Genomic DNA, 25,726 nt, shown 5'->3' with positions numbered 1-25,726 from the left:
GACCACGCGACTGAACATGTGAGAGAAACTAGTGGTGTCGATATGAGACTTTTGATGCAGATATATCTGTTTTTTGATCAATATATCAAAGTATCGATACATTAGATATATCTGTATCAAAGTCCGCTTCTCCTGCCATCTAGGAGTCAGAAATACAAACTACGGGTTATTGGACGAAGTGTATAAAATTTCTATTGTTTTTATCAAAATTTTTTAGAAGAACAGTCATTTTGCCCCTTCTCAACTAGTATCTGTGTTTTAAATCCGTTTGAGATCGAACAGTCGAGCTGATTGCTATGTGTCAGTATCTTTTTCATCAAGTGCAATCAGGAATAAGTTAAACGGAAAATGGCTAGAAACGTTGTTATGCTTCATTTCGAAAAAGAAGTGAAACCGGCAAAAATGACCTGAGCTTTCCTACTTGCAAACGTATAATCGTAAGACCGACTAATAAGACGCACATCTACAATTTATGGACACTCTTAAATGAAATATGAAATGATAGGATTGGTATAGTGGCTAGCGTTCGCATGACAGAATCTAGAGGGCTGAATTTCAATTCCAGCTGCCAGCTTTGGCTAATACAAAAATTAAAAATAGTTTAATATGCTGTGATATGTTCTTTTTCTATGTTATCATTTTAACTAAATACCTGGCGATAGGCGATAGAAACTCGTTGACAGAAAATAAAAACCGTCATCTGAAGCATTAAAACAGTGAATTGCATCATTTTCTTTTTCCGCACAATAACGCCTGACTTTTCGTCGTGTTTTTTCCCCACTCATTGGAGCTTCATACGTTTAATATTTGTTCATTTGATTAAGCTAGCATTTTTATCTTTAAAAGATTGATTATGAGCAATTAAATATAAATAAACCTTGTCGTCTTTTTCCTTTCATTAAACAATCGATAATGAAGAGATACAACCTATTTAAAAATTTTGCCACTTGGCAGCGTTGTTAGTTTGATATTTTCCCGATACAGATATATCAGAATATCGCGATCGATTTTTCTGATATCAGATAATCTAAAAAATATCTAATATCGACAACACTAAGAGAAACAGAATTTGGCTTTAAATCGTTTGTGCAGCGGTGGCGCGCTATGCTTACCAGAAGCATACTACTAGCGCCACTGGCCTGAAAAGAACTGTCTTTCAGGCCCTGAATGAATGACTCGTGCATGGCCTGAAAGGTATCCGGCCTAAAGCGAGGGAACTTTAAAGCGCACATCAACGCAAATCAACGCAATTACAGTAAGTCTGTAAATAAGAAAAAGATCTTTGTAGAACGACTTGCTCAATCTTTGTGGCTATCTCCGTATGTACATTGAAGATAAAGTTTGTGTTTTGCGATGCGCATTAAGTAGCGCTAACAATTTATTTTAGCTCGTGCGCGTTTCGAAAATTATATAATAAAACGAATTGAGCTAAATTTAGCGCATCGTAGTTGTAAATTACTAGCGTCATACGCGCTTACACAGCGGTAGATCTACACAGAAAGAAGAAAACGAAAGAAGAAGAAGAAGAAGGAAAAAGTGTTCGGGAACGGCATCTCGTGATCACCGGGAAAATGTACACGCAGGGTCGCCGTATCTCACGTTTAAACCTCCCTTTTTATTTGCACGATTGAAAACTTTGGTGGTTATGACAGAAAATGAAGGCAAATTTCTTCTTTATTCCATCCTCATAACCGAGCGGATGATGTAAGAGACGGCCGGGAATCGAGATCTCTCTCCCGTCACGGATAACTGCATCGTGACTTTATGAACTTTTAGCACCGGAGCAGCCGCCACCTTGGAGTCATAAAGAAAAAGGGGTTGCTGGGTGGTACTGTTGGGAGGAAATAAAAGGAAATAGAAAAATAAAAGGGACAACAGCAGTTTCTAACAGATATTGACAGAGGATCATGCATAGACGAGGACAGAGCAGATTGCATTCGATTATTGATTGGAGGATGCTGCTGCTGCTGATTTGCTGGATGCTGGTTGGCTTCTTCTTCTTGGTCGACTTTTTATTTTCAGGGGGGGGGGGGGGCGGTTATATTCTCTTATCGATCCGATAGAACTCCTCCCAACTTCTTTTTCGCTTCCGAACTGCTGCCGAACACACACATTGCGCTGAATATAATATACAGGAGAGCTACTACACACAACATTCACTTTTCCAACTTGCCAACTGCTTTGGCACAAGTCTATATAGCACACACAGAAAGAGAACATCATTCGATCGATACCATCTCCTTGGTGGTGGTAGCATCCTGTATATACTTATCCCTGAGGTATATTTATATACGAAGGTCCTTAACAATATAGGGTGTGGGGTAATTGGGGTAGGGTAGTAGGAGCTAGTAGTGAAATTCAGAGGGTTTAATGTCCATTTAGTTATCCTTTATACGTTTCTTCCCTGAATGACCAATCGTCACCAAATTTTTTACATAATTCTGTCAAAATTTGATACATGGCGTAACGGGGTTTTCATTTGTTTTCATTACTGTTTTAAAAATTTAATTTGCGTATTTGTTACCTAGCTGGTTGCCGAATCCTAGGCAGTGAATTCGCTTTTGTTTGCTTAACCTTCCAACTGTCAGTGCAGTGAGTGCTCAGCAGTGTAAACAAAAAGAAAAAAAGTTTGAATCTTCCCTAGCAAGACAAGTTTTGATTATATGATATTGATATTTTGATGATACTTGATTTGATTTTTATTGTTCTTGTTCGATTTCGTCTTTATTGTTCTTATTATTGCCTCTTTTTGTTTACTGTTTTTAATAAATGATGATCTTGATTTTAATAAATTTTTTGATCAAGTAAAATTTCTATTCCCTTTTTTTTAACAGTTAGTCATCAACCAAGAAGTTGAGGAACATTTTAAAAATGTTTGATCATACTCATTTTGAAGCTCTGGGTCATCTCTCTCTTCTTCCCTTGTCCTCTCCACAGTCATCAAGATCTTTTGGCGGGTCGTGAAGAGTTACCACCGATCTTCCACTTCCATTTACCTCCGAGAGTTTTTTAAGTGTAATTTTTCAAAAGTTACAAATTTAAATTTCTTCAATGACTTCATTGAGATTCGAACCTTCGAACCATATAAGTGGCAGCCCGGGTTACTATCCATTAGACCAACATTTACATAAGGTCTAAGGGAAAGCGTGGTGGTTGGTGTGTACACCAAACAATGTAACGAAAGACAAAGTAAAGCTATGGTAATATCGCTAGCGACGCTACCATCGGTATCGATTTTGGAACCGGTCGTAAAACACTTAGGTTATATGCCTGAATTAAGATTTTTTTAAGCGGTGGTTTAATCTAACTGCTATAAGAGCACATCCATTTCTTTATAGTTTATATGTAACTAATAATTTTTCCAATTCCATGTTACTATAGTAATAAATGTCACTATAACTTAATCTAAACATGAAGTGCGACGTGGGGTGGCGGGGCGAAGCCTCCGCCACCCCTAAGTCGCACCACTCATAATATTAACAGATTATTAGTCAATTAGTTATAAATAATCAATTATGAAAGAGAATAAAAGGAAACAGAATTTTCCAAACGTTATAGTATGTATTAATCTACCATAACCTTTATTTTCTGTCTCTTTAACGTTTAAAAAAATTACCGAAGGATATTACCGAAGGAATCTTGTATAGCTTAACCTCAGTAGTAAAGTAGAGCATCCCAACCCAACTTTCTCTCTCTAAACTCGGCACACATCCCGTTAGATAGTGTGAAGCATTAAATTCAACCGGAAGGAATAATGGATTGCTAAACGACACGGCTGACACATCTGCCACGCAGCGGTGGTGCAGCATTTGGCTACTGTCGAGACACGTCGTATTATCTTGATACTAGTACTTCAATTGTTTCCGGGAAAAGTTTGGAAGCATTCACTCGCTGCTGCAATCCCATCAAACGGATTTTTCAAAAACCGCTAATGTGATTGACTGGCGCGCACGACCAATTTCTTTTCTTTATTTTAAATTTCGCGGTTTATTTAAATGATGAAGATTTCTGTCAAAAGATGTGTTTAGATAATGTAGTTGTTAAGTTAATAACGGATAATTGTTGTTTAGATAAGTTAATAACGGCACGATTTTGATCCCGGGAATGAAAAATAAGCGAAAGGTCGTTGTATTATCCTTTAAAATGTCGCTCCTTTGTTCTTCACGACTGATTAACGTTGACTTGAGAAAAATAAGAAAATCAGAATGTCGCCGCCGGAAGCTTGTTGGCTGTGCTGCCTGGTCATCGTTCACGGCTGCTGAAGCTCTTTGCAACGGCGGTACACACTGACAGACACACACGGGCGGATTGTTGTTAGAGGAAGGAAAGAGGAGCTATGGGCAGTAGTCTTCGGACGCCGTCAAGTAGCAGCCGACGTCCGAGAGGATTGGTCGTGAGCGACGAGTCGGCAGCGCTTACGAGGAAGAAGAAAAAGTGGGCCGTGAAAATGGTCACCCAACCCAACCGGACGGCGCTCTTGCGGCAGATCAATCCCAAGGCTTCGCGCAAGAACCAGGCCGGCAGCGGAACGTCGCTTATGGCCGACATTCCGTCGGCGGTCACCGCCAATCGATTACGCATGTCCAACTTTCGATCTTCGCTCAGAAAGAAAAACCCGACGGCCAAGCAAATAGCAAGAAGAAGATTACGTGTGGCAAACTGGAAGGCCAAGAAGTCGTCAGTGGTTGCCACTGCAACCGGGAAGCAGACGGACAAGAGTCGGGAACGTAAAAATAAATCAGGATCCTCCAGGGCGGCGGTGACGTCATCGCCTCTGTTGGTCTCGTCGACGACGACCACCACGTCGACGGTGTTCGCCTTGATCTCAACCAGCACGACGTCAAGAGATGTCGATTCCAGTAGTGCGGCCAACGGCCTGGTTGGTAGAGGTGGCAGCCGGCAGCTGGCCATCGCCATGCACTAAGAGCACCAGGAAAATGTGGACCATTATCACTATCCGGCCGCCATCGCCGCCAGCCACAACTCGAAAAAGGCAGGCCAGCAAGCTGCTAAAATGACTTGTGATCTGAAGCATATAGTCGAATCCAGTGGCATACGGCCAGCCGTGGATCGACACTTTGACTTTGGTGGCGTCTGAAAAAATTAGACACGAAAGTAGCAGCAGCAGCAGCAGCAACTCCAGCAGCAGTTCCAGCATTGACATTAGCAGTTCCAGCAGTACCACGTCATCCGGCAAGTCGTCTTCCAACGGCAGAAAGACAAAGAACCACCAGTGACCGCATTCAGCCGCAGTCGTTTTCCTGAAGCTATGAAGCATGAATTTATTATTTTGACCACTAGATCGCTGCCGCTTTTATATTGAACTTTTTGGGGTTATATATTGAACTTTTTTGGGGTTTTATATTGACTTTTTTTGGTTTTTAAATTGATTTTTTTTTTGTTTTATATTAACATTTTTTTATATTATACTTCTTACCAGTTTTTATATTTAAATGTTTTTTATATTATATTTTTTACCGGTTTTTATATTGAATTTTGTTTTAAAGAATATCTTTTAAAGAAACATCTTTTCTGTTTTATATATTGATATTTGAAAAAAAAAATTACATTGAAAAAGTGGCGGTTTTGGGCTCCCATACGTACGATCAATGAGCTTTGGCGTAAATTACAGTGCATAGATAAATATTTAGGAATATTAAATTAAGATTTGCAAAACTGACGCACACAGCACATACATTGTCAAATCGTGCATTTATTGAAACACCAAGAAGCTCTATAATAGTTATAGAACAAGTGACGAGACCAATTTTGGACACAATAAAGAATCCGCATGCTCATCCAATCAAAATATTACAGTAATGTATTATCGATTCAGAGCCAATACATCAGCTGGGTGTTTGGCGTGCACCTATAATCCTGCTTCGGGGAGGCTTGGTAGAGTGGATGGCTTGAGTTTAGGAGCCCTGTTTCGTGATACCGCATGTTGATCAGGTGCCCGCACTAAGCTTGACATCAGCATGGATCTGCTAGAGGAATCTAGTAGGTGCATGTTAGCTAAGGAGGAGCGTAGTGGGTCAGAAGGGGAAACCAAGCAGCCAAAAGTTCCCGTGTTCGGCAGTAGTGGGATCGTGCCAGTGAGTGGGCCTCATGCAACAGCCTCAACAAAATAGCCAAACCTCTATCTTTTGTTTTTCGTTAAAACTACCGAGATCAAGCAATACCCTTTTCAACTAATACCTAAAGAATACATTATATTCCATGTCTCATCTAACTTGGGAAGCAAAAATAATATTACGCCATGCCAACAGTATCCCGTATTCCCAAGCGGTCACCCATCCAAGCATTAACGGGACCCGATACTGCTTACCTTCCGGAAGCTGACGAGATCGGGTGAGTTCTATGTGGTATGGCCGTTGACATCCAACTAGACGCAATTACCCGACCAAATTCGCCTCTAAATCTAGTTCTAGTGCTTGCTAACTTTCTGTTCGAAATACACACCAACCTTAGCCAAACAAACGAGGACATATAAGTCCATTTGTCAATGGACAACCGAATATAAAATTTGATAATATTTCCAAACGCCACTATTTTTGGCTAACTGTCATTTTTAATTTTCCCGTTCCGGGGATGTCCGATCAATGAGCCAACAATCCAAGTGTCATAAGGCTAACGATTGCTTCCCTTACTTAGCTTGCGTTGCATAAGGATCTCAGAGCCAGAGAGATTAGATAGAGCTGCCCGAAGAAACCGCCAACGTACAAGCCTCTCGGCTGTGCCGTGCGCTTCGCGCACGGCGTTTCAAATATCTTTCAGCAACAAAGAGGTTGGAGGACGTCTAGTAGGCAATATCCAGTAAAAAATACGTTCCTTCCATTTTAAACTAATGCCAAAAGAATACATTGTAGTCCATGTAGTATCACCCATCTTGGGAAGCACTTCAATTCAATTGGATTGACAAAAATAAAATAATTCCATCCCAACAGCATTCCGTATTCCCAAGCGGTCACCTATCCAAGTATTAACGGGACCCGACATAGCTTAACTTCCGGGAGCTGACGAGACCGGGTGAGTTCTATGTGGTATGGCCGTTGACATGAAACTAGACGCAATTACCCGATCATATTCGCCTCTAATCTATTACTTGTGCTTGAGATTTATCTTTTTTAATTACACACTAATCTTCAGACAAGGCTTTGTCTGAAACTTTTTCATGTAACAGACAAAGACATGTCTTAAGTTTTCCTTATTTTTATTACATTGCCTCCTTATATTTGTTATACATTTATTTTATCCCTTTTCAATTCACAGCATAAACGTCCAAACGTTTATATTCCCTTTCTTAATTTTCTAAAAAAAATTCTGTTTTAATGGTATGGGTGACATAAAAAATTTCAGACAAAGACATGTCTTAAGTTTTCCTTATTTTTATTACATTGCCTCCTTATATTTGTTATACATTTATTTTATCCCTTTTCAATTCACAGCATAAACGTCCAAACGTTTATATTCCCTTTCATAATTTTCTAAAAAAATTTCTGTTTTAATGGTATGGGTGACATAAAAAATTTCAGACAAAGACATGTCTTAAGTTTTCCTTATTTTTATTACATTGCCTCCTTATATTTGTTATAAATTTATTTTATCCCTTTTCAATTCACAGCATAAACGTCCAAACGTTTATATTCCCTTTCATAATTTTCTAAAAAAATTTCTGTTTCAATGGTATAGGTTACATAAAAAATTTCAGACACAGCCTTATCTTAAGTCGCAGAGCATGTTGAGGGTTGCACATTTTGAGAATTTTGTTTCTTTTTATCTTAGCATTTCTTTAAAAAACTTAAACCTTAGCGTAAAGAAATTATCAAGTTTACTTCAAGATTTGAAAAAAAAAACATTTTTTGAAAATTCTTCCCATTTTCATTGTTGGAGCTTGGATACGTTGCTTAAAAAGTCGGTAAATTTTTAATGTGTAGATATTCACACATGGCCTCCGGCGGTAAATTTGCAGGGTAGAGGTTGTGTTATATTGACTCCGGCGGTAAATTTGCAGGATAGAGGATATTAACGCTTTGCCTCCGGCGGTAAATTAGTAGTGTAGAATTTTTCACGCATTGCTTCCGGCTGTTTTTTTTTCAATATGTATATTCTTTAATTTTACTGTTTAGTTTTGTGTAAAATTTTTTTTTTTCGCGAAATTTTGACTTGTCTGAGTCATGGCTAACAAAAGCATCCGTAAAAAAAATTTATCCTTATAAAAAGTAAGACTATAACTGAAATTGGAACCATGAATCTCTTTATTACCATCCCAGTGCTATAACCATTATGCTATTTCAGATTGAAATTTAATCATTTAACAAATATATATCAGTTTTGCGTCAACGCCGTGTTTTTTGCGTGAAAAATTTTCTATCACAATATATCGTCTTGACCGTACCTTGGCTGCGCGTACTCATTCCCTGAAACACCGTGATTCACGATGAACGATGTAGGCGGGAGTGGGCTTGAACCACCATATTTGATATCTTAAAGCCAGAGCCATAGCCACTACACCGTCAGCTGCTGTAATTGTGTAACCTTTGCTAGATTCAATTGGCCTCCGGCGGTAAATTTGTAGGGTAGAGATGTTCACGCATTGCCTAACATAGGATATTCACGCACGATTTAATTAAACGGACGCGACAACGAATACGATTGCGGTCACGGGGCAGACGAGTAGCGCACGATCGTTCATTATTTTAGTGCTTATTGCGGGTCCCTCCGTTGTTTTAGCGCTAAGCGAAATCCGTCATCTGTTTTAAGCGGCTCGCACAGCAATAAACAGTTTCGTTGAATATTTTGTGCTATATCTAGCATTAATCTAAGCGTGCATGGCGATAATGATTGCATTTTGTTTAAATTTTGTGAATTGCGCTAAACGTAGCGCAATTAAGTTCATTGATAGCATTTACGAAACGAGGAGAACCAGCTAAAATAAATATTTTCAGCGAAAAATCGATAAGTCAAATATTTCGTGCTAGATCTAGCGCTATGTAAGCGCGCTTGTCGAAAATGATCTAATTGAGATTAACGCACGCACGATGCGCTAAATTCTGTGCAATACATTTCACATATAATTTACGAAACGCTTAGCGCCACTTAACGCACATCGCATTTAAGTAAAATGAACGGGCGCACTTCTCGTAAATTTTGGCTTGAAATTAATGGCGCTAAATTTTGCGCATCTTGCAGACGCATACACATAGGCTAAAAGAGCGCCTGTAATTTGATCTGATGGCCTGTATAGAAATGTACAGTCACGCGCATGTCTATTTTTAGCGATTATTGCGGGCCGGTTCGCCATTTTAGCGCTAAGTACCGCCTGTCTACTGTTTTGGGCGGCTCGCTCTAAACAAATAATTAATTTAATAATATCGCGCTAGATCTATAGCGCTACTAAGCGCGCATTGCGCTAATTTTTTTCTTCTACATAACTTACTCGCGATTAAAAAAATTTTGTGCGCTACTTAACGCGCATCACACTAAACGAGCTCTCTCATCAATTTTCATATGAAATTTATCCCGCTAATATTTTAACCATAAAATTCACTTGCTGGCGACGACACGTACACAGATTAGTCCGATTATGGGTTTCACGACGGTCGATCTGTCCCGGTTGATCGGCTACCCGTCGTTGACGGCTTTTCTTTACGGCCGAGAGACCTCGCTACTCAATAAATAAAACAAATTATAATTTAAAACCAAAATTTGCGAGAAGCGCGCTTGTTGAATTTACTTAAATGCGATGTGCGTTAGCCTTAAGTAGCGCAGAATATTTAATTTAGCGCTTGCGCGTTTCGCTAATAAAATAATAAAAATAACCGCGCTAAATTTTGCTTATCGTGCACAAGTTTATCACAAGTAAATGAAAAGCGCAATGCGAGCTTACATCGCGCTAGATCCAGTCTATAGATCTAGCGCAAAATATTTGACTAATCTATATTTCACGCTAAATATTTTTTTACCTGGATATCCGGGTTTCGTAAATTATATAATGAACTTGATAGCGCTACGTCTAGCGCATCCCGCAAAAGTTAAGCACAAATAAATCATTAGCGCCATGAGCGCTTAGAAAGATAGCCCTAATTCTTGCTCGAAATAATTGACTTCGTTATTTTTCGTGCAGTGAGCCGCCAAGAACGGGATGGGCGACGATTACGCTTAAATAACGGACGGGTGCGTGTGCTACTCGTCTGACCGCTGTCGCCACAATCGTTTTCCTTGTCTCGCCTGTTTAATAAATTTTAGTGCGATGCGCGTTAGATAGCGCAATAACATATTCATTTAATCGCTTTCGCGTTTCGTAATAAATCTGACGAAATGAATTTTCGATAAAGTATAGCGCATCCGGCATCGCGTGCTATAGTGAAGCGCAAGTAAATTATTAGAAGCCTACTACGTGTTTAAAAGTGTATGCTGTTATTTCCGCTTTGCCAGCAGCCTGAAATAGCGGACAGGCGATAAATAGCGCTAGATCTAGCACGAATTATTTGACTTTTTTAGCGCTAATGTCCGTTTCTGAGCGAAGAACCACCTGTCTATACTGTTTTAGGCGGCTCACTCCGCGCAAATAATTAATTGAAAAATATCGTGCTAGATCTAGCTCATAAGCGCGCATTGCACTAATAATCTGGATAACTTGCTTGCGATAAGCTAAATAGCGCACGATAAATATCATCATAAAATTTAAGAAACGAGCAAGTGCTAAAAATAATATTTTACCCTTAAATTCCGTGCTGGCCAGACTAGTGAGACTACCGCTTGCTTGCAACGACACACATGTGGTTCATGTAGTCGCAAAGGGGCAGTACTGCAATCCCGGAATTAAACGGCGAAATATTACCGCAATAAATTTCAGCCCAAACTTTGCGGGATGTGCTTCCGTTGTATTTACTTTAATTCGAAGCGCGTTAAGTAGCTATATGAATTAATTTTTTAAATAGAATTGAATTTTTTCTTTAATATTATGATAAAATTCATAGCGAAGAATAATAAATAACAATAAATAGCAAATTGTGCGTAAGTTAATCTTAATTAAATCATAAGCGTCATGCACGCTTATTAGCGAGAAATCTAGCGCGAAATATTTAACGTAATTATTTTCATGGAGCGAGCTTCTGAAACAGTGGACAGGCGACGCTTAGCGATAAAGTAACGTGTGATGCTCAAAATTTGGCGCAATTTATTTCAGCCGGAAATTTGCCAGAAGTGCGACAGTTCAATTTAGCCTACTTGATTATGATGCGCGGTAAGCAGCGTTAAATATTTATTTCAGTGCTTGCGCGTTTCATAAATAATAGGATGAAATAAATTAGAATAAATTTAGCGCAACGTGCGCAAGTTAATCAAAAAAACATTAGCACAATTCGCGCTTACATAGCACTAGATCTAGCACGAATTAGCCTATTTGACTTCGTAATTTTTCGAGCTCAAGATTTATTATAGCGGTTTATCTTCGTTTCATAAATTATACTATATTAAACTTGATTGCGATTAATTTATCGCATCCCTCAAAAGTTAAGGAAAAATTTATCGTTATTAGCGCCATGCTCGCTTAGATAGCAATATAGATCTAGCGCGAAATATTTGACTTTGTTTTTTTTGTTCACTGAGCAGACGGGCGGCACTTAGCGCTAAAATAATGGGTAGCCGGATCCGTGATAAGCACTAAAATAACGGACAAGCGTTCGGTACTCGTCCGACAAGTCACCGCAATCGTTTTCATTGTCGCGCCCATTTAATAATATTTGATACGATGCGCGTTTATTAGCGCAAACTATTTATTTCAGCGCTTGTGCGTTTCGTAAATTTACGAATTTAGCGCTTCGTTCACAAGTTAAGTACAAATAAATTATTAGAGCAATTGACTTGATTGCGATGCGCGTTATGTTTGTATGATATGTAGCGCTAAATATTTATTTTAGCGCTTATATCGCTCTTTTATAATATGATGGAATTAATTGCGCGTAATTTAGATCATCGCGCGAAAAATAATTTCAATTTATTTTTTAGCGCCATGCGCGCTTAATATATAGCGCTAGATCTAAAACGAATATACATATCTAAAACAACTTTCAGCATTCAAAAATTTTCTCATAAATAAAATATATCTAAAAAAAATCTGACTGGAAATAAAATATATCGCACATATGTAATCTTCGCGTTTACCTTTCGCTTAGTAGCGCTATATATAATAGTCCCTTGTCTATAAAGCGCAAAGGGCTAAAATGGGGAGGAGTTTGTTTGTGTATCTGTCTGTTTGTTTGTCTGTAGGTGTGAGCGCACGCTGTGATTGGTCGAGCTTACCACCGGAGGCAATACGTCATCACATCTATCTTACAAGGATACCGCCGGAGGCTATGCCGCTCTACCCTGCGAATTTACCGCCGGAGGCCGTGCGGGATTTCTCTACCCTACAAATTTACCGCCGGAAGCCAAGCGTGAATATCCTATGTCAGGCAATGCGTGAACATCTCTACCCTACAAATTTACCGCCGCAGGCCAATTGAATCTAGCAAAGGTTACACAATCACAGCAGCTAACGGTGTAGTGGCTATGGCTCTGGTTTTAAGATATCAAGTATGGTGGTTCAAGCCCACTCCCGCTTACATCGATTATCGTGAAAAACGGCGTGTCAGGGAATGGATAGGTGCAGCCAAGGTGCAGTCCCGACGATATAACGTAATAGAAAATTTTTCACGCACTCATCAAACACGGCGTTGACGCAAAACTAATATATATTTGTTAAATGATTAAATTTTAATCTGAAATAGCATAATGGTTATAGCACTGGCTGGGGAATAAATAGATACATGGTTCGATTGAAATTATAGCCTTACTTTTTATAAGGATAAATTTTTTTTACGGATGCTTTTGTTAGCCATGACTCAGACAAGTCAAAATTTCGCGAAAAAAAAAATTTTTACACAAAACTAAACAGTAAAATTAAAGAATATACATATTGAAAAAAAAACAGCCGGAAGCAATGCGTGAAAAATTCTACACTACTAATTTACCGCCGGAGGCAAAACGTTAATATCCTCTATCCTGCAAATTTACCCCCGGAGTCAATACAACACAACCTCTACCCTGCAAATTTACCGCCGGAGGCCATGTGTGAATATCTACACATTAAAAATTTACCGACTTTTTAAGCAACGTATCCAAGCTCCAACAATGAAAATGGGAAGAATTTTCAAAAAATGTTTTTTTTCAAATCTTGAAGTAAACTTGATAATTGCTTTACGCTAAGGTTTAAGTTTTTTAAAGAAATGCTAAGATAAAAAGAAACAAAATTCTCAAAATGTGCAACCCTCAACATATGCTCTGCGACTTAAGATAAGACTGTGTCTGAAATTTTTTATGTCACCCATATACCATTAAAACATAATTTTTTTTATAAAATTATGAAAGGGAATATAAACGTATGGACGTTTATGCTGTGAATTGAAAAGGGATAAAATAAATGTATAACAAATATAAGGAGGCAATGTAATAAAAATAAGGAAAACTTAAGACATGTCTTTGTCTGTTACATGAAAAAGTTTCAGACAAAGCCTTGTCTTAAGTTGGAGAGGACATGTTGAATCTTACCAAAACCACCGAAAAACTATCAGTTTGTCATTTTAACAAGCAATCCACCACTCAAGTGCACCAAATCCATGGACCCCACTTTTTTTCCCATTCCGCTATGGGACCTAAAAATCTGAAATAATTCAGGCATATCCAGTTTTTTACTCCGGATTCACCTGTTGTTGCAGAATTTAAATATTCTCTGCCGTTCGGGAGATATTTAATGTTAAAGTTTGGGTTTTTTCAAATTTTAACAATTTTGGGGGGTCTTTGGTATCGCTTTATGGGTAAATGCTAACCTTAAAAAAAAACAAATTCTCCCAAAAGTTTGCTCGTCCATCCCTCAATACGAATCAAAAAGGAATTTACATTCTAGATTAGATTGGCCGAGTTATTCCCAATCTAGTAAAGTGTAATTTTTACAAGTTTCCCACCCAGCCCAGTCGCCATTTTTTATCACTCTCCCTCGCGTTCCTGGCGGATGACAGCCGAAGCTACGCTTTCCTGGCCTTCACTTTAGACCGGGGGACATACTGTAGGCCCTTTCATATAGTCTAGTGGCCGGCAATATGAAGCCCGAGGTGAAGAGAACTCGTATGCTTCGGCTGTCATCCGCCAGGAACGCGAAGGATTTATTCAATATGTTCTCCCTCATAGAGGGTGAGCCGATCCCGGAGGTACTGCAATACCGGGTCAACCCGTGGCGGGAGCAGTGCAAGCACTGTATTCCCACCGTATGCCAAAAATCAGTTTAATATTCTGGGGTCCATTTGAACCCGTATCAGATATTAAGCTGATAAGAACAGATTAAACGTTTATTGAAAATGAATTTTTAGCATGTACATAGCTGGCTATGCCAGAGGGAAAGATCACCAAACAATGAATGTTTGGGGAGAGAAAAAGTGGGAGAATATGTCTACAATTTAGAGAGAGTTGCGAGAGGAGTTATTACTCATCGGTATTGCGTGTGAGAAGCTGATCATAATAATAGAAACAAAACCAAAATTGGGGTGATTTTACGACGGTGAGAAAAAAAGATAAGAGCAAATCAGAGTTTGGAGATAAAGTTGAAAAAGAACATATAGTATTGGGGGAGTTTACGACGGGGAGAAACAAAAATAGAAATAAATATGGAATTGGGAGTGAAGCTATAGGGGGAGTTTACGACGGGAAGAAAAATAGAAATAAATATTAAGTTGGGAGCGAAGTTATAGGGAGAGTTTACGACGGGAAGAAAAATATAAATAAGTATGAAATTGGGAGGGAAGTTAAAAATTTTTGTGAGGAGCAGGGAGAACAAAATAAATAGCAAGTGTTGGGGAGACCAATTGTTTTGTTTGGGTTTGAATGGGGAATATCAGCGAGAAGTAGATGACAAAAATAATAAGAAAAGACAAAAGGTTAAATTATTCTTCGCCAGGTTGTTCAATCCGAGCAGGATCGCAGCGCGGATGCGCCGGGATTGGGTTGGTTGGAGCCACTTCCTGGTATTGCCGCTTGCCACTGATGAATTCAACATAGATGTCCCGCGACCACCGGATAGTGTCGCTGATGATAAGCTTCTTCATTAGCTTGGCGCAGCTTTTACTAATCCGGAGCTGGCGGATGACCGTTTCATTATCGGGGTCCCATCCACCAAGGTCCCCAACGATGAAAGCGTTGAGATAGACATCCCAGCCTTGGGAACGAAGCTCATCAGCCAGAAGGGAATACTTTTGAATTTTGCCTGATCTGGCCAGTTGGAAGGCTTCGTATTTGTTTTCGAAGACATATGCGACGTCGATGATTGAAATGGAACGCGTGAGTGCGTTAGTCACCACAAGGTCAGGACGGAGCTGACAGCTGGTGCCAGGAATTTTCCGATCCTCACTGGTAGTGCCGGCAATGGCCGGTGTGCCTTTAGCAAGGCGATGGACAGTGGCATGGTGTCGAAGGGCTCGTGGTCGGCTGACATATTTGCAATGGCTTAAGACATGTGGAAGGGATTCCAGTATGTTGTTGCAACGACGGCAGCGTTTGCTGCCGTTGCCAAACCGACGCGTTCCGTTGAGGGGCATGGTATCCAGTCGAGCTCGATGAAGGAAACGCCAATCAGCGAAGCGGGTGTAGAGGCCAGATTTCATCATGTGATTGGATTCACTTCTGAGACTGGTCACGGAATACACTTTTCCCTGATCAGGTTTTTTGAGTAGGCGCTGCAGATAGGCAGCTCGAAGGGCCGTTTTAAGGAGGCTGCATACTTGACGACGGGCCGCTGGGTGGGCTCGTGCTTGATTCGGCTCCTTGTCTGGGCGGGGAACGATGAGTTGCATTTCGCCACGGGTGGCGCACCACCACCACTGGATGTCGGCGGTACGGCGAAGAGCACGAGTACAGATGCGAACACGTGACCATAGAGATGGGACATCCCCGTTAGTTTTGGCCATTTCACCATCAGTGGCGCCATTAAGATATGACGCAACATCATCCATAGTCGGCACATGGCGAATTTTCAGCTGCACCGCGGTTTTTAAAGTTTCCCATGCCGTTTCGCGGACGGAGTCATCGGGGCAAGTGAGTAGCCTATATCCGTGAGTTACGGCACAGACGTTGCGCATATCACTAAAGGGAAAGATACCAGCTCCACCTAGTGGGCTGGGAATAAAAACAACTTCTGCACTAGCCCGTTGCGGAAGATTCATCCATTTTTTGACGCATTTCTTCATGGTTTTGTCTAATTTAGACAGAGGCTTAACTCTCACGTCAGCACCGCGGAGGATAAAATCGAGGCGGGGCACTAGGAACGTGACAACGGCGTCGATTTTCTGCCAAGGGGCGAGTAGACTGGCGTCTAAAAGATCCAGGTCGGTCCCAATTTTGGCAAGAGATTCTTCCGGAGTTTGTTTGTTGCGGAATCCAGTAGGGACACCTAGGTGGCGGTAGTGTTGACCTTCTCCCAGCACCGCCAGAGGGTTTTCGTCGATGGTGAAGACAGAATCAACCGTTTCACGGTTGAGGATATGAAGAGTGGCACATTTTGAAGGCTTGAAAGTGAGGCCACACCAGTCTGCCGTTTCGGATGCAACATCAAGTTGCCGTTGAAGAGCAACATCGTTTTTGGCCAGGAGAGATAGATCGTCCGCAAAAGCCAGAGTCGACTGGTCAATAAGGCCGAGCTTGAAGGAGAGCGGTTTAAGCGCCACTACGGCCCGGATGATGGGCTCCATTGCAAGATCGAAGACGACAGGGCTCAGTGGGCAACCCTGTTTGACTCCAGCAGATAGAGGGATTGGGGCCGTCAAACCGGTAGATGTCATCCCCCGTGTTGTAGTATCCGTGTAGAGATCACGAATGACAGCAATCAATTCAGCAGGAAGCCCTAGAAGAGAGAGAGTACCAAAAATGTGGTTATGAGGTACCGATGGGAAGGGGTTGGCCAAATCCAACCACGCCACACAAAGTTCTTGGCCAGTGCGCCGGGCTTGGTTGATTGCAGATTGAAGAATGAAGTTATGTTCAAGGCAGCCGTCGTGGCGAGTAAAGCCTTTTTGTTGGGGGGAAATCCGTTTTCCATCTTCCGCCCACCGTGAGACACGATCAGCCAAGACTCCAGAATAAAGTTTGGCAATCGTATTCCCGAGTGATAACGGTCGCCAGTTGTTCAAGTTGTCCCGGTCGCCAGCTTTGTAGATGAGGACCGTAGTGGATTCTTTCCATGCCAGGGGAACTTGGGCCTGGGCAAGACAGCGGGAATATATAAGGGCCAGCGTATGACAGCCTGGGTCAGCCCGTCGTAGACCAGCATATCGGGCGCAATCTGGTCCAGGTGCTGTGTTTTTCATCCGCTGGAGACGGTTCGCTACTTCTCGCGGTGTAATGGGCGCAGTAAGGAAGGTCAGTTCTTCGGGTGTAGTTGTCTGGGTGAATTCCGGCACGCAAGGCGGCGGGTCTGACCATGGATGGTCAGTTCCGGAAAAAATTGTTGAGAGGTGGGCCTCGATCGCAGCTGGATCTGCCGCACAATAGGGAGATGGTTCGGCGAGAATGTGAGTCATCGCCTTATTTCTGTCAATCCGGTAGAGCTTTTGAATTTCTGAAGCATCTTGAGGGTTGTACTGTTGACGTCGAGGTGGGGCTCGACGTGTACCCCGCTGAGTGGGCACGGCATCTCGGGATTGGTCTGGCGGGGCTGCGTCTTTGCGTTCGGCAGCAGCGGTAGCAATTTCTTGGGAGAGAGCCGACAGGCCCTCGAGATCTGTCGGCAGAAGAGAGTGAAATGTCGCATTCCACTGACGCTGCTGGTCCGTAAGCTTTGGTGGAGTAGGAAGCCCGTCATCATCCGGCGGGTCAGCAAAGTCATCTGCCCCATCATTGGGCAGTGGTTCAGCAGCAAAATCCGCCTCATTTGGAGGAGGAGGTTGATGAGCCGTCATCACCCGCGGGTTTACCATGTCCTCGTACTGCTGTACGTGACACGGTGTGGTTGATGCTGTTGCGTCAGTGGTCGTGAACTCGGCCCTAATTTAGGCAGGTTAAAGTAACTAGCAGCCGTGTGTAAGGGCGTTTCATCTGGAAGTGGTGGTAAGCGCAGTGGTTCACCAAACGAAAGAATATGGCCACTATGAACACTGGTAGTGGACGTGGAAGGCGCACATCGACGAGATTGACCTTCACGCGTGATTTCACGGGGAACACGCAGTGGTATCGGGTGGTGTGACAAATTGGCCAGCCTTGCGGACCGTTGCGGGATGTCAAAGTGACCAGCACCAACGTTCCAGGGCGGAATTTCACTTAGAAGAGACGGAAGCACTCACTCACTTGATGAAGAATATGGACGATCGAGCCCTGGTGGCTGGGCTGAAAGTGGAGAAGTAGACAGCCGAGGGCCAGGCCGTCGAGGAAGGTCGAAATGGCCAGCATCCCGATTCCACGGTGGAGCATCTGGCATGGAGGGTGAATTCACTGGTTCACTCACTATGGGAGGAGGAGAGATTTCAGCACCAACTAGGCCTCGAGCACCTGGAGCGCCAGACACTTGAAGAGAGCCGGTAGGTGGCGTGTGGGTAGTATTTCGGAGGCTCGGAGTAGCTAGCGGCGAAGGAGGCTGAGCAAGCACTGGAGCGACACTATTTTGTGGCATTTCCGGTGACGGAACAGAAACTGCACTGGGGAGAAGAAGCTGCCGGGCAATGCGAATTTCTTCAGTCACTATTGGTGGATTGGAGCATGGGCGATAACAGCGGCCACCACCACCTCTTTCCCAGCAACCACTCACAACCGGATGATCAAGCACGTCATACAGAACGTTCGTACGACCAGTCCAGGACCATAGAGAGCCATTTCTGTCTGGAGGATCTGGCTCTGGCGGTGGAGGAGGGAAGTCACTTGGCACATCACTGAGAGAAGCACTGAGGGGCGGGAGTAGCTCACGAGGCCCGAAGTTGATGAGGAGGCCAGGCGGATGGGGATGCATCGGCATGGTATCTAGAAAAGTGGGGGCAGCCGTCGGAGGGATCGGCGCCACAGTAGATGGGTCAGGAGGCAGCTCCTCTGAGATGGATTGACGTCGAGCCGCCGCGAGGAAGCAATCAATGGCCTCGGAAGAGATGGGCGGCACTTGGGGTGTACCAGGCGTGGTAGAGGGTGGAGACAACGGTCGACGGGAGTGGATTTCAGCATGGTGGGCGGCATAGCTTCTCACGCTCGGTAACTCGAACTGGCAGATGTGGCACTCGAAGCGGACAACAATGGTACCTTTGTGGGTAGCGCAGAAGTGCTTCTTCAGGCTGTTATGGGTCGACAGCTTCTGCCCAACGGTAGTGCAGATGTGGCAGGAGAAGGTGGCAGAAGAAGGGATGGGAAGGCTGATGTAGACCACATAAGTAATGTTCTCCGTGAACCTGCTCCCACTAGGCGGCGTACAATTGGAAGATTCACTGTCACTCATAATATAGCAAGGGTACACATAGGCAAAATCAATACGGTCAATATAGGCGGTAGAAAAATAGGGAGAAGAAGGTGATCACTTCAAAGGTTGGGACAAGAGGCAAAAGATCAAGCGAGTGGCATCTGGGAATAACTGATAAGAACAGATTTTATGCATTGTATTTTCCAGGACTGGGAATAAACATATATACAATGATTTATTTTAATTGAGTTTGAAGGGAAAAAGTTCGCGAGACGACGTGTCAACGCTACGTTAAAAACCCTTAGTTTGAGGAAGAGGGAGGACTTGCGCCCTCTTCTGCTTCTTCTTCTTCGGGTTCGGGATCGCTTGCTTCGGTCTGGTATGCCAGGTGTTTGGCTATGATTTGGGTTGTTCCTTGGATGGCCAGTAGTTTCATCTTCTTCTTGAGGCTCTGCCATTTTCTACCCGAGAATCCCAGGGCAAGACATATCTCATCGTTGCTTGGGAGCCAGGACCCTAGTGAACCAACCACGAGAGGGAGTACCACACCAAGGTGTTTGTACTTTTCAATTTTCCTTGCCTGTGCCTTCTCGAGTCCATCCGCACTGCTGAGTGGAACCGTGACGTCGATGATGATGGGAGGGTTGGTGGAAGTGACCACCAGGTATTGTCTGAGTCCGGAGTTGTCCATGGCGAGGTTGACGGAGACGGTTTGGCCAAGTTTCTCCGTTTCTTCCGCCATCAGGCCTAAGATAGAATTATGACGATTAATAGAAAGAGCGGAGTTTACCTGGCACCCACATACAACATGGTCTGTGGTTTCCAGCTTCGTACAACCTAGTCGACAGGTTTTGACTGTCGACTTTGATCCTGGGCCACCTCGGACTGGCAGTATCCCTAGTCTCGCCTTGTGGAGAAAGTGCCATTCCTGGAAGGATAGTGGCGTTCGGCATGATAAGAGACCTGCGTTCTCCTTGGCCATGTCAAGAGCTAATCCGGTTGCCGTCTTTCCTTGTTGAGCTGACAGGAGTCTGCTGGTCCACCTTTGCCTCATCGCGGTCCGGAGTCCTCTGACTGCCTTGATGGAGATTGTGGAGATGTCATCGGCGATAACTTTGCTGTACTCTTCGCCGGATGCATCAATCCTTATCCTCTTCAAACAGCCCGAGGCCTTCCTTGCGCGGGTCCAAAGGTTCATCGATGCTCCTCCATGTCGGATTGCTCCAAGTCCCTTTTCCATGGAACCTGCCAAGTACTCGTTAATAGGAAGTGGAAAGGGGACCTCGTTCCTGCCGTATCCCAATTTGATGGTTTCTTCTAGTTGTGCCATTGCCACTTCACTGACGTTCTTGTCTTTGCTATCTAGGAGTTGCAGTGCTCTTGCCAGGGTCCAAATGTCAGCCTCGTCTGTGAGGAGGAGAACTCCAAGTCCTCCCACGCGGCGATCTGAGTAGAAAAAAGCAGTGTTAGCGGACATAGGGACACAGGCTACCTTGCAAAGGAAATCTCTGCAAGCGACGTCCAGGTCGTAGAGGGATCTTTTCTCGACTCTTCCCGATGCAAGGTGGTGGGAAAGTGATGGGAGTAGTACACTTCTGTACACTTCCAGCTTTTGCCAGGGAGCCAAACCGGAGTCGCCAATCTTGATCAAATTTCCGAGAAGTGACGTGGTGGGTCGGAAGGTTAGTCGTGAGCCTAGTGAAGTCCCTAAATAGTTTTCCTGTTCGTCCTCGGCTAGGGCCCTTATTTGGGAGTCTCCGAGTTTCAGGCGGTTATCTACAGAATATTTGCCATTAATGAGTGTGAGTGACGTGCATTTGTTAGGATTGAATCTCAAGCCGAGTGAGGTTGCCGTGTTCTCGGTGGCATTGAGAGTTCCCTGGATTTCGCTGACTGAAGATCCTGCGATGGCAATGTCGTCTGCGTAGGACGAAGTGGACACTCTTGACTGGTAGACTGCGAACCCGTTGTTGTTTGATTTTACTGTCCTGATGATCGGTTCTGCCGCCAGATTGAAGACGACGCTGCTTAATGGATCTCCTTGTCGGACTCCGGCTGTTGGATGGATTTGAACTGAGTCTTGTCCGACGGCAAAGTCCATGATGTTGTTTGAGTAGATATCGGTCAGAATGCGGCGAAGTTCGTCTGGTATCGGGAGGCTTTCGAACAGGCTGTTCAGTATCGGATGAGGTATTGATCCGAATGCGTTGGTGAGATCGAGCCAAGCAATCACTAGCTTCCTTTTAGACTGTTTCGCCTGCTCGATCACAGTGTGGAGTATGTGGGTGTGCTCTTGGATACCCCTAACTCCTGGAAGGAATCCCTTTTGTTCTTGGGAAATCCATCCTAGTCTCGTGGCGGTGGCCATTATCCTGGACGATATTATACCCGAAAATATCTTGTACATGGTTGGTAGTAAGGATATTGGCCTGAAGTTCCCATAATCAGAGGGATCTCCTTTCTTGAAGATAGGGACGGTTCGAGATGTTTTCCAGCAGGCTGGGATACCCAGAGACCACACCGCCTGGTAAATGGTTGCTAGGAGCTCGCCATTACCGTCAAGAGACCGGAGGTGGCGATATTCAAGGCCATCCCTTCCTGGAGCAGTGTTAGCAGCTTTACCGAGTTTAAGCTTGATTTCGCTAAGACTGGGGGGAGCTGAGAGTAGCCTGATGTCGTCATCGGTCGTCTGTTTCCAATCACAGTGGTCGAATTGAGCACGGGCTGACTCCACTTGCTCCTGAGAAGGACCTGGCTGACAGTAGGTTTTTTTCAAAAATGCAGTCGCTGTTTCTTTTGTTCCAGAATATCCAGTTGATTCTTCTTCGAGAATTTTCCTGACAGCCCTGCGGGGATACAAAGAAAATAGACGTTGAATTTTGCTCTTTTGATCGTTGTTGCTGGCGGTTTTGGCTTCGCTTTCGGTGGGCGTCTGGTGGCTTCTTTGGAGGGGGCGGTCGTTTCTGAGAAGAGGTCGAGTCTTCCGGTGTGGCAGAAAGTTTTAGCCACTCAGCGCTGCACTTAGTGAGGGTTGAGTCGAGGCACTGTACCGTGTTGCAAGCCTCTATCCTGGCGCCCCAAACACTCCTAAACGCCTCTAGTGGACACACCGCGTCTCCGGGAGCTACCAATCTACCAAGCTGGCTGGGAGATGAGGCTGGAGATTCGTAAGAGGAATCATTGTTGTTGGAAGATTTTGATGAAGACGGAGAATTGAAAGAGGAAATTGATAAGTCAAGGGATTCAGTGTTTTCTGAGATTATGTTTGGAGTAGAAGGACTCGAGCGTTGAGTGGACAAGTCATTGGAGGTGTTTGATGCAGAAGAAGAAGAAGAAGATGAAACTGGAGAAGCTGGAGAGGAAGAGAAGGGGACGGGTGAGGTCCCCTCTCCTTCTGTGTTGTTCGGAGTATTGCGTCTCGAAGCAACAGTTGGGGTGTGACAAGAGGTGGTTGACAGTTCAAGATTGATAATTCTGAAAAACTCTCTGTTGGAAATGTTAGGAGGGAGGGGGAGGAGGGGAACAGTTGGAGAGTACGGTTTTGGGGTCTCTGTTAGATGTGTTTTGTAATGCGTTTTAATGAAGTATCCATCTCCATTTGCCTTTCACAATTTATTTTGCCATACAAGCAGATGATTTAAGGACACGAATACCTGGAATTATTATTAAGATTTATCTCTTTAGATTTTCAAGAATTTAAATTTGTTTTATCATCTCAACCATTCTGAACACGCTAGTTTCCTTCCGCTATTTCACATGGATTTAACGGAAACGGTCCTCAATGACTGTGTTTGATGCTGTCGAGACAGCTACACTCACAGCCTGTTTCACGCTCAGAAACCAGCGTCTTAACTCGTCATCGTGGGTTGAAAGGAGACAAGTTTCTGGTGGGAAACAAGTCAAGATATACTACAGAAATGATCCTGTGAAGTATGATCTTAAATGCAATGTTATTTTGCAGAACTCTAAATAAGGTTTGTACGATCAATGAGCTTTGGCGTAAATTACAGTGCATAGATCGATATTTCGGAATATTAAATTGAGATTTGCAATACTTGACGCACACAGTACATAAATTGTCAGGTCTTGCATTTTGTTCATTTATTGAAACACCGAGAAGCTCTTTTATAGTTATAGAACAAGTGACGAGACCAATTTTGGACACAATAAAGAATCCGCGTGCTCATCAAATCAATTTATTACAGTAATGTATTATCGATTGAGAGCCCATTTATCAGCTGGGTGTTTGGCGTGCACCTATAATCCTGCTTCGGGGAGGCTTGGTAGAGTGGATGGCTTGAGTTTAGGAGCCCTGTTTCGTGATACCGCATGTTGATCAGGTGCCCGCACTAAGCTTGACATCAGCATGGATCTGCTAGAGGAATCTAGTAGGTGCAGGTTAGCTAAGGAGGAGCGTAGTGGGTCAGGAGGGAAACCTAGCAGCCAAAAGTTCCCGTGTTCGGCAGTAGTGGGATCGTGCCAGTGAGTGGGCGTCATGCAACAGCCTCAACAAAATAGCCAAACCTCTATCTTTTTTTTGTCGTTAAAAGTACTGAGATCAAACAAACATGCGTTTTACAATATATGGTATCATTAATCAAAGTCCCAGCAATACCCTTTTCAACTAATACCTAAAGAATACATTATATTCCATGTCTCATCTAACTTGGGGAGCAAAAATAAAATTACACCATGCCAACAGCATCCCGTATTCCCAAGTACTAACGGGACCCGACATAGCTTAACTTCCGGGAGCTGACGAGACCGGGTGAGTTCTATGTGGTATGGCCGTTGACATCAGTTCAGTTGCCATTACCCGACCATAATCGCCTTTAAATCTATTACTGGTGCTTGAGATCTATCTTTTTGAAATACACGCTAATCTTACCAAAACAGTCCATATCAACCTTGCATGGATATTGTAGAGCCAGAGCTGTGTGCAGATGCAACCGACGTAATAGCCTCGTAGAGCGTAGTAGCCTCTCGGCAGTGTGTCATAAGGCTAACGATTGCTTCCCTTACTTAGCTTGCATTGAATAAGAATCTCAGAGCCTTTGTCAGATTCTTCGTGCATGGCTCATCTAAGAGCTGTCTTTTTTCTTAGGATCTTGTATAGGTATTTCTGAGGCTGCCCGAAGAATCCGCCAACGTACAAGCCTCTCGGCTGTGCCGTGCGCTTCGCGCACGGCGTTTCAAATATCTTTCAGCAACAAAGGGGCTTTGAGGACGTCTAGTAGGCAATATCCAGTAAAAAATACGTTCCTTCCATTTTCAACTAATGCAAAAATAATACATTGTAGTCCATGTAGTATCACCCATCTTGGGAAGCACTTCAATACAATTGGATTAACAAAAATAAAATAATTCCATGCCAACAGCATCCCGTATTCCCAAGCGGTCACCCATCCAAGTACTAACGGGACCCGACATAGCTTAACTTCCGGGAGCTGACGAGACCGGGTGAGTTCTATTTTGTATGGCCGTTGACATCAAATTAGACTCAATTATTCCACCATATTCGCCTCTAAATCTAGTTCTAATGCTTGCTTACTTTCTGTTCGAAATACACAACAACCTTAGCCAAACAAACGAGGACATATAAGTACATTTGTCAATGGACAACCGAATATAAAATTTGATAATATTTCCAAACGCCACTATTTTTGGCTAACTGTCATTTTTAATTTTCCCGTTCCGGGGATGTCCGATCAATGAGCCAACAATCCAAGTGTCATAAGGCTAACGATTGCTTCCCTTACTTAGCTTGCGTTGCATAAGGATCTCAGAGCCAGAGAGATTAGATAGAGCTGCCCGAAGAAACCGCCAACGTACAAGCCTCTCGGCTGTGCCGTGCGCTTCGCGCACGGCGTTTCAAATATCTTTCAGCAACAAAGAGGTTGGAGGACGTCTAGTAGGCAATATCCAGTAAAAAATACGTTCCTTCCATTTTCAACTAATGCCAAAATAATACATTGTAGTCCATGTAGTATCACCCATCTTGGGAAGCACTTCAATTCAATTGGATTCACAAAAATAAAATAATTCCATGCCAACAGCATCCCGTATTCCCAAGCGGTCACCCATCCAAGTACTAACGGGACCCGACATAGCTTAACTTCCGGGAGCTGACGAGACCGGGTGAGTTCTATGTGGTATGGCCGTTGACATTAAACTAGACGCAATTACCCGACCATATTCGCCTCTAATCTATTACTTGTGCTTGAGATTTATCTTTTTGAAATACACACTAATCTTACCAAAACCACC

At 43.2% G+C, this 25,726-nt stretch overlaps 1 protein-coding gene, 2 non-coding genes and 5 pseudogenes across 3 annotated transcripts; all 8 read right to left on the bottom strand.

Annotated features, from left to right (window-relative positions):
- Positions 1-6,260: 6,260 nt before the first annotated feature.
- LOC124201243 lies at positions 6,261-6,379 on the bottom strand (annotated as a pseudogene).
- Positions 6,380-6,938: 559 nt separating this feature from the next.
- On the bottom strand, positions 6,939-7,057 carry LOC124201240 (annotated as a pseudogene).
- Positions 7,058-14,227: 7,170 nt separating this feature from the next.
- Positions 14,228-14,402, bottom strand: LOC124201257 (annotated as a pseudogene).
- Positions 14,403-14,978: 576 nt separating this feature from the next.
- On the bottom strand, positions 14,979-18,002 carry LOC124199564. Its single transcript, XM_046595399.1, has one exon. It carries the CDS (start codon positions 18,000-18,002, stop codon positions 14,979-14,981), a length of 3,024 nt encoding a protein of 1,007 aa, XP_046451355.1.
- A 5,175-nt stretch (positions 18,003-23,177) lies between these two features.
- On the bottom strand, positions 23,178-23,399 carry LOC124201269. The gene has a single exon (XR_006877586.1). It is a non-coding gene; the product is annotated as a small nucleolar RNA U3 (small nucleolar RNA).
- A 753-nt stretch (positions 23,400-24,152) lies between these two features.
- On the bottom strand, positions 24,153-24,255 carry LOC124201242 (annotated as a pseudogene).
- Positions 24,256-24,828: 573 nt separating this feature from the next.
- Positions 24,829-24,947, bottom strand: LOC124201238 (annotated as a pseudogene).
- A 559-nt stretch (positions 24,948-25,506) lies between these two features.
- On the bottom strand, positions 25,507-25,625 carry LOC124201252. The gene has a single exon (XR_006877575.1). It is a non-coding gene; the product is annotated as a 5S ribosomal RNA (ribosomal RNA).
- Positions 25,626-25,726: the final 101 nt, after the last annotated feature.

Source organism: Daphnia pulex, chromosome 8, assembly GCF_021134715.1.
Source record: "Daphnia pulex isolate KAP4 chromosome 8, ASM2113471v1".
Classification (NCBI taxonomy): domain Eukaryota; kingdom Metazoa; phylum Arthropoda; class Branchiopoda; order Diplostraca; family Daphniidae; genus Daphnia; species Daphnia pulex.
This window is presented reverse-complemented; position numbering and strand designations above follow the sequence as displayed.

Excerpts from the sequence above, each read along its gene's own strand:
- LOC124199564 (XM_046595399.1), bottom strand. The coding sequence starts at position 18,002 with ATGGTAAACCCGCGGGTGATGACGGCTCATCAACCTCCTCCTCCAAAT.